The sequence below is a fragment of the Nicotiana tomentosiformis genome, chromosome 2 (genome assembly GCF_000390325.3).
Source record: "Nicotiana tomentosiformis chromosome 2, ASM39032v3, whole genome shotgun sequence".
NCBI lineage: Eukaryota > Viridiplantae > Streptophyta > Magnoliopsida > Solanales > Solanaceae > Nicotiana > Nicotiana tomentosiformis.
In genome coordinates, this window is record NC_090813.1 from 71,580,678 (window position 1) to 71,589,122 (window position 8,445).

The 8,445-nt window shown below is 34.6% G+C and overlaps 2 protein-coding genes and 1 non-coding gene across 11 annotated transcripts; 2 read left to right on the forward strand and 1 right to left on the reverse strand.

The window, feature by feature from the left end:
- Positions 1-1,573: 1,573 nt before the first annotated feature.
- LOC104120261 (uncharacterized) lies at positions 1,574-3,154 on the forward strand. The gene is made up of 3 exons (XM_009631997.4): positions 1,574-1,730; positions 2,378-2,554; positions 2,713-3,154. Exons 1-3 carry the CDS (start codon positions 1,716-1,718, stop codon positions 2,965-2,967), a joined length of 447 nt encoding a protein of 148 aa, XP_009630292.1. The 5' UTR covers positions 1,574-1,715; the 3' UTR covers positions 2,968-3,154.
- Positions 3,155-3,411: 257 nt separating this feature from the next.
- On the reverse strand, positions 3,412-3,484 carry TRNAR-CCU (transfer RNA arginine (anticodon CCU)). Its single transcript has one exon. It is a non-coding gene; the product is annotated as a tRNA-Arg (tRNA).
- A 752-nt stretch (positions 3,485-4,236) lies between these two features.
- LOC104120262 (protein NUCLEAR FUSION DEFECTIVE 6, mitochondrial-like) lies at positions 4,237-7,899 on the forward strand. Of its 9 annotated transcripts, none has more exons than XM_070195534.1 (4): positions 4,241-4,502; positions 4,621-4,742; positions 5,375-5,415; positions 6,756-7,112. In XM_070195534.1, the coding sequence occupies exons 1-3, from the start codon at positions 4,351-4,353 to the stop codon at positions 5,392-5,394; spliced, it is 294 nt and encodes a 97-aa protein (XP_070051635.1). In that variant the 5' UTR covers positions 4,241-4,350; the 3' UTR covers positions 5,395-5,415; positions 6,756-7,112. The 9 variants fall into 9 exon arrangements, with proteins under 9 accessions (XP_070051631.1, XP_070051635.1, XP_070051633.1 ...); XM_070195532.1 differs by lacking the exon at positions 6,756-7,112 and adding an exon at positions 6,034-6,513; XM_070195536.1 differs by lacking the exon at positions 6,756-7,112 and adding an exon at positions 6,199-6,513.
- The last annotated feature ends 546 nt before the right edge of the window (positions 7,900-8,445 follow it).

An 8,445-nucleotide genomic window follows, 5' to 3' on the forward strand; every position in this document is an offset into this window, starting at 1 on the left:
TCCTCCTGTTCACTTTTACATGTACATTTTTTATTTTGCATATTAATTGGTGTATAATTTTATCGAACTTGGAGAATTATTTGAAAATGAATAGTTAATGTTAAGGGTAAAACAAGAAAAAAAAGTTTGTCTTTCCTTGATATGCTAAAATGGACAAATAAAAATAAAAATTTATTTTTATTATAGTGAACAAGTAAAATTATACGAAGAAAGTATGAATCAAGCTCACGGTGACGTGAAAGAAAAGGAAAACTCACTGTATACTTCGCAGAGGTTGTAATTAAGCTGAAAATGAACCAGTAACCTGCATTTATGCATAATAAAATATAGCTGTCATTCATTCAACAACCATAGTTTTCGAGTTGTCGCAGTATTAGTAAGTGACATATAATTTCATGAACTGCTAACCTATCAAATGCACACAGTTGAACTCGTCTCTCAAGGGGGCCATTCTTTATCTTGTTTAACAAATTTTAATTCTTATTAAGACCCGACATCTAATAATCATTTTCAACCTACTAGAAAGAAGGGCCTCCTTTCCATTTTGGCTTGAGAAAATAATGGCTTTTCAAGTAAACATACAATGTATTGTACGTCCAAAAACTAATTTTGTTATAAGAGACTCCTTTTTAACCTCAATTTCAAATATTATTTTTCAACATCAACCAAAAATTGTCCAAACGTCTACAAAGTATCAAAGAAATGGAATTAATAGTTGATCAAACCCTCTCAATCTTTTGTAGGCACTTGTTTAAACTAGGGGTAAAAAACTTACGAAGAAAAACAAAGGAGAAAACTAAACTAATAACTACCATTGTTCTGTTGAGGTGAAAGAATTGCTAATATCTATTATTATTATTATCGAGGTAGGTAAAAAAGTACTGGGAGAGGTGATTAGGCAGGATATGGTGCGGCTTCAGCTTACTGAGGATATGACCCTTGATAGAAAAGTGTTGAAATCGAGGATTATGGTAGAAATTTAGTAGGTAGTGAAAAGTTTCTCCTTTTCTTACCGGTAATTTTGGTAGCACTCATGTTCCTGCACATTCTTAATTAATTCTTTATTGCGTCATATGGTCTAGTTTGCTTCTGTTACCGTACCTGTTGTTATTATTTAGTACTACTTCTCTCTTCCTATTCCCTCTTTTCTCCCCCATTCCTTTCTTTCTCTTATTCTCCCTCCTTTTCTTCTTCTTCTTCTTCTCATCTTTTCTAAGTCGAGAGTCTATTGAAAACAGTCTTTCTACCTTCACTACATAGGATTAAGGCATGCGTACACATTATCCTCCCCAGACCCCACTTGTGGGAATATAATGGTTTGTTATCGTTGTATTATTATTATTATTATTGTTGTTGGTGGTGTTGTTGTTGTTGTTATTTTATTTTATTTTATTTTTGCATTCGAGCCCAATTTGTGAACTAGTAGAAGTCTCGTACGTGAAGGGACCCCCAAGGGTGTAACTCGATATAAAAGCTGAACCCCTGAGTGGGGCCCTGGAAAGGCTATTCAACCACTTATTTGTTGTATGGAAAGAATGTGAAGATTGTAATAAAGACTCCCCCTTTATTTAACTTAGATTTCAGTGCTCACTCCTTCCAAATATACTCTTTTTGCTGTCCCTTTTGAATGATATACTCAGATCATCATCTTTATACTTCTCTTGAGTCTTGACTCCTCATCTTTTGCCAGAGAAACCCTTCTTAATTCTACAGCCATGGTTGTAACACAGGTATGGTATTGCACCGGCAGTCTTCTGAATGAATTGTTTGTTTGCGTACGAATTAGGATTCAAAGTTATTACATTATTTCTTTGGTTTATTATCTTGGCAGCTTTCTATAATATGAACACTTGATTTGCACACTGAAACTCTTGGTTTAGTATTTTCAACCATACCTCTGCCTGGAAATAGGTTTACTGTTTGTTTTTCTTAAGGAAGTAGTGGGATGCGGTTTGGGGTAAGGGGGTATCCCATATATATTATAAAATGATTGTAGCAGATTAAGGAACAAATGAAAATTGCCCCCTTTGCAGTGACAAGTTTGATTGAGTAACTGCATCCAAGACTGATTCACTGCTCTGCTGTGATATAGCAGCAATCTTGAGTGATGACTTTGTTTTTCGAGTTAGGGGAGTGAAGATTGGGCTTCGAAACTTAGGCTTTTAGCCTCTTAGCGTTGTTCTTGATTTTTTCTTTTTTAAGATTGTGCTTTTAGTTCGGCATATCCAAGATTTAGAGCCAGAGTTCAGAATTAGTGTAATCTTATTATATCAATACATGTATACCTTGTAAATTTGTTTTACATATGTGTACATAATTTGGATCAAGAGCAATGGTTACAGTTGATAATTTGCACTAATTAATTATGTATTTCCAGGAGCATGAGGAACCTAGTGGATGGCCACTGGGACTTGAAAACATGAACATAAGGCTTAGAGTGGCTGAGAGATCTCAGGTTGTAACAGCTGCAGCTGCAACAGAAGAAGCAGCATACCGTTTGTACATATCTTCACCTAGTTTCTCATCCTTTACATCCTCCAACCTTGACACTGAGGTAATTAATTACTTGGTCACAGTTGTTCAAATTTAGTATAGTTGTAAAAAAACTTTAAATATGTATAAAGTTGGATTCGACATCAGTGAATGCAACATGCATCTGTCCCTGATAATGCATAAACAGATATTAATGCTACTTTCTGGGATATGTTTCAGTCCACAATGTCTTTCTTTCAAGATCAAAGTGTTTCTCTAGGCCGACTTATCGGAATCAGACCAGTAAACAGAGGAAAATCAGACTTTCGAAACAGAGTCCACCTTGAGAAAAATGAGAATGTTTCAACTAGACGATCAGAGTCGGAGGATTACAAGTTCCAAGAAGGGGATATGTCACAGAAACTTTGTGTTCCATTGCTACATAATGTGTTAGAGAAGATGAGTCGTAATAAGAGTAATTCACCTAAACATTGAGTTTTCTCACAATTTAGGACAGTCGGCAGTCACCAAAATGATTGTGACACTAGACTGATGTTTTTTGTTTTTCTCTTTGTATTTTGCTAATAAAATTGTACCTAGCGAGTAAAATAACACAGAATTGTTAACAGTTGTATATGGATTAAACCTTCATGCAATTGTAAACAACAGATTCTTATGGTTACTTCCTATTGTTTAGGATCAAGTAATACTTCTGCCTTCTGATGTTACCTATATTTTGATCATTAAGAATTGATGCGTAAAACTAAAAATTTCGACAGTTTTATGAAGAACCAAAAATGATTTTGATAAACTAACAAGTAGTGAATCTTTACTAATGGATTAACAAGTTGAAGCTGTAAACCAAAGACAAGAAAGAAACCAGGACCCAGGACTGTAATACAATCAGAAATCAAATGACAACAAAATAAACATATATAACGCGCCAGGTAGGGGTCGAACCTACGACTTTCTGCTTAGGAAACAGACGCTCTATCCACTGAGCTACAGGCGCTACTTGTTTAGAAACTCTTTCTTTTTCATATTTTAATATATGCATCAAAGTTTGATTATTGAACACTTTACCCGTTTTTAAGGGCCACTACAATCTTGGGCCAAGAACTGAATTTGTCTAGTGAAAAATGCAGTTAAATTAGACGATAATGCTCTTGTGGCTAAATTGATTCCGCGCAAAACATACATCGTGCAAGCTTAAGATGTTTCCCAATACTTTTGTGAAAAATCATTTCCCAAATGAAGGACACTTATCTATCGTTTTTAATGTATGATGAAAATACTCAATTTGATCTTCAATTTATAGCTCTCAAGATTTGTAAATAGAACGGAAATAAAGTACAATTCTCTGAATAAATGAAAGAAACGGGAATAAATAATCAATCTAATGATGTAAAACTTATATAATAAATGTGCGAGACACATTCCAATGATAAAAATAGGTTCAAGATTGATAACTTTATCTTTTCTTGTAATTAGTGAAAGTGCTAAGGTTAGTACCCATGACACAAGATAAATGTATTGAGAACCTTAATGATAGGTAGTCTCACTAACAATTTGATATAATTGATTTCCTTTTGTAATTCAGGATTGAGCAAAAATGTTTTAAAAGACCAAATTGTTATGTTCACAAAACAAAGATAAAAAGAACTAGATTCAAGTTAAATCTCACTTTTATCTTTCTCAAAACAAATTAGTGACCTCTAGTGCCATTTACTCATTCGTTTGTGGTTTTGTAATCAATTAGATTACAAAAAGACGGAAAAGGCCCCGAAATCTGAGAACCTAAAACCCCAACAAAGCCCTTTTAGCACTTCGCCGGTCGAATCTCATCTCATCTCTCTCAGAGCCCTCGCGATCCGAAGCATGGCCACTTTCGCCGCCAGGTCCGTCCTTCGCTCCGCCACCTCCTCCGCCAGAACCGCCGCCACGAGAGTTGCCGCCGCTGCCAAGCCTAAGGCCTCTCCTTCTCCCTTTCGCATCCCCACTCAAAAACCCCTCACTGCTCGCATTTTCAGGTCAGGCAGTAAACACAAATGATTATTTTTTTCATTTTCATCGATTAACTGAGTATCTATTGTTAAATTTTGTTATATGATATTCAATCTTTTTGAATTTTACAATTATTTTTGTTAGGTCGCCTGTTGAAATGAGCTGCGCAGTTGAAACAATGCTTCCTTATCACACTGCCACTGCTTCTGCATTGCTGACTTCAATGCTTTCCGCTACGCCTCGGAGTTATGGTTGGACTCTTGAAGGTATATTTCATACTACTTTATTCTGCACTTCTTATATTGATTTATGCTTGTATTATATCTGTATATTTTTGTTTGTGTCTTTGTGAATGTGTGAATTGTAGTTGTTTGGCCTTAAATTGTGTTTGCTTAGGTCTCAAAAAGATTGTGCTATGTACAGATTCGATTGTTTTGATTTGCCAGTAAGCTAAACATTCTGTATCTTTAGATGTTCTCTCTTTCTCCATTTTGGCCTTTGAGTCTAGTGGTAGACGTCTAGACGATATATGGACAGTGTTGATTGCCTGAAGCCGCTCTTAGCAGTAGTGAAATGTTTGCATTTATTTTAGCTCTGAACTTCAAAAGACGTTTTTTTGGCTCTCCAGGTCCCTCCCTTCACAAGGAGAGAATAAATGGTGATGAATTAAAGTATGTATATTTGGCAATAGAATTAATTGAATTATTCTGCTAAAAACAAATTTTGTAGGAATATTTATACTTTTTTCTTCGAAATATCAAAGGACTTTATCCATTGATAAAATGGTTTTAACTTTTTAACTTCTTCAATTTTTATTTATCAGCCAAAGTTGTTACTATATGTTACTTCCTCTTTCCTCCGGTAAAGGTAAACGATGCATATTCTTTTGATCTTGTAGGGCAAAAGAGGACTAGATGAAGATCATGAAATGAAGTTCAAGTATATCTTCTTATGCTGGAGTTTTAAGTAACTTGTAGCTGCTATTTCTTTTTCCTTTTTTTGGTCCACTTAGGGTTGATGAGGAACCTCCCCTCTGTGAATTTACAAACTTAAGCTTGAATTTGCTGAAAAGTTTTGGATTTGCTAAGTAAAAGATGTTAGTATCTACGGAAAAAGGATCATATTGGTTTACGCTACCACTCTTTTTCTTTCTCCAGTGTTGAAGAACCACTTAATCATTACTCGCCTTTCAAATGCCTAACCAAAGTTGTAGGCTTGATGTTTGATATAAGTTGATGAGTAGATGCAGCTATTCATATCATAAATATTGCCTACACACTGCTCATTGTTTTACTGTTGACTTCAATGCTAGAGTTGCATTTCGGATACTGTAGTGTTTTTTGCCTTTTCTCCTTCTTTTTATCCCCTTTTTGGCCCTTCTAATCTCTGAAGAAATTTCGGCAGTAGCTAACTCGCAACTGAAGCTCCTTTAATCCTTATGACTTCAGCTTACATGATATAAATGTATTTTGACATGGTGTTGGGACTTGAAATGTTCATTTATATGATTTGTGCTGTCTGATTGTAGATTGATATCGAAATACCTATTTCTTGCAGATTTGTGAATCATGCAGCCGGTATTGATTGTTGATGAGTTAATTTCATATTAAGCTTCAAGAAAACTGAATCAGATAGTCTGTGGGACCAAAAGTTGCTTAGATATGAATTTTGCATTTCCAGTTGTAGTTGTCAGCATCATTCTAATACTTGGTATTTAATCAGATTGCAATGATGATGTATGATGATTGTCAGAGAGTTCAAGCGAAGTTTTATATCCATGCAGTCTAAGCAACTGATAAGTAGAGTACTGAATGAGAACTTGGGACAGTTTCCTTTCTGTGAATTCTGGCTTCTGTTGGACTGTATTATCATTTGGTATTTACATGTTGAAGTCCTATGGAAGCACATTGTTATTAGATATTGTGGGACGGCTAAAGCTTTAATTTGTCTCAAAAACGTTTTACCCAAACCTTAATAATGTTATCTTTTGTGGTGCTAGAGAAGGTACTTTATTGACCCTATTCTAGTTTCTTGGGAGTATTGTTTGAACTTTGAAGCATCTAATTTATCTATTTGCTGCAAGTTGCTATTCTTGTCTGATTATAGATTGCTGTGTAGATACTATCATTTGATTCTTGATGAGTTAATGCCTTAAATAACCCTCCAGATAACTGAATTGGGTAGGCTGAAGGCTTCTTGCTTACAATTTTTTTCCCTTTCTTATTTTACTGTTAGTTTAATCATGCTTAGGGTCATTCTAATACTTGGTATTTAATCAGATTGCAATGATGATCTATGATGAATGTCGGAGGGTTCAAGCGAAGTTTAATGTCCATGCACTCTGAGAGAATGTCTGAAAAATAGAGTACTGTATGAGCTCGAATGAAGAAATATATATTTTCTTCTGTGACTGTCATCTGATTTTCATTATAATCTTCCCATATGACCTTTTCCAGTAAATTCTGGCTTCTTTGCAGTTTTTATTGGGTTGTATTTACTCGTTTAGATCTTTGAAGCTCCTAGTGCTTATGACTATACAAGAAAAATGAGTAAACTAGTATAATTCAAGGTATCAGATTTATAATATTTTTGCCAGTTCAAGTGAAATAAACCTAATATTTATCTTTGATTGGTTATATATTGCCAATCTGTGGGAAATTCTAAGTTTTGTTCAAGGAGTTATACGCCATCCATGGATACATCAAAATCTGAAGAATGTAATATGTAGGTTCTTGGACTGAGCTAAATGTCGAAGTGTATTCGTTAGTGTGGTATGTGCCTCTGATTTAAAATTTAATTTGTACATAATGTTCCAGATGACTTAAGGAACTGGTTGGTACTAAAATCTGGTTTGAAAGCAAATCATTATAGAAAGCTCTAGTGCAGGTTTAATTTATTGAATCAAGAAACATAATGTCTAGAGTGGTGATAGCACAGCAGTGTTGTAGGTTAAATTATTATAGTTGTTAAATCAGTGTTTGATTTTAGTTTTTGCTTGGTTAGGGCTGTGATTGCTGCTTTGACTACCTTTCAGCTTGAAGATTTTGGATCTTCCCAATCAATGCTATGAACTTTCAATAAGACTTTTTGACTTGAGAATTCTTTGCATGCCTTCTCTCCCCACTGCCCCCGAGCCTTTTAAACTGACTTCTGATTGTTGCTTTATGGTAATTTACTTAGTTATTTCGGTTGCCTGCCGTAAGTGCTTCCTTTCCTCTTGTATTGTAGATGGATGATTGGTAAAATGTTTTGGGATGCAGTGCATGTCTTTGTAGACCAATGGATCTAGATGGACAATGTAACACTAGTACCCAAGTTGTTTTCTGATGTATTTTGGAGTGAAGTGATGATCTTTGTTTTCTTTGGCACACAGTAGGTTTTATTACCAAAAAGAGGTACTAGAATTTATCCTTCCCCTGAAAACTTTAGTGCAAATACAGATAATTTTTTCCATATAAATTGAATGTCTGCTAGTTTAAGTTGTGAAGAGTCTAATAAGAGTATCAGAGTTGTGGAATAATAAACTAATTCAAGCATCTGCAGTGATGCTAATGAAGTTTCCCCCCCTTTAATTTTCCGTTTAAAGAGGCTATCATATTCAGATGTACTTTGCTGATGAGACTCGGCGCGGAGTTTTAAGAGAGAAAAAACTTTTGAAACTTGTAGTTTTAAAAGTTTAAGGATAAAAGTTTTGTGGAGTTATGACATTTGTGTGATTATAAAAGTTTTTCATTAAGAGTAAAATGAAGTTTAAAGTTGAATTATTTTCAATTGTAGAAATGTGTCATACTTTTTGAAACAACCTAATAAGGAAAATGTGTAATTTTATTGTAGTCATAACGCTTTAATAGGAGTTATTGTTTTCATCCTGTAGGCTGTAGCGGATTGAGTTGAAATAACCAAAACATGCCTAATCTTTTTAAAGCACTAAGTATGATATTTTGCGTCAAAAAATATTCCACTTATTTT

What these genes read in the sequence shown, in the direction of transcription:
- LOC104120262 (XM_070195530.1), top strand. Translation starts at nt 4,351, where the DNA reads ATGGCCACTTTCGCCGCCAGGTCCGTCCTTCGCTCCGCCACCTCCTCC. An exon ending in CTCACTGCTCGCATTTTCAG is followed by an intron (nt 4,503 to 4,620) that starts GTCAGGCAGTAA and finishes TATTTTTGTTAG; the next exon opens with GTCGCCTGTTGAAATGAGCT. An exon ending in TTATGGTTGGACTCTTGAAG is followed by an intron (nt 4,743 to 5,104) that starts GTATATTTCATA and finishes TTGGCTCTCCAG; the next exon opens with GTCCCTCCCTTCACAAGGAG.
- LOC104120261 (XM_009631997.4), top strand. An exon ending in CCTCCAACCTTGACACTGAG is followed by an intron (nt 2,555 to 2,712) that starts GTAATTAATTAC and finishes GATATGTTTCAG; the next exon opens with TCCACAATGTCTTTCTTTCA.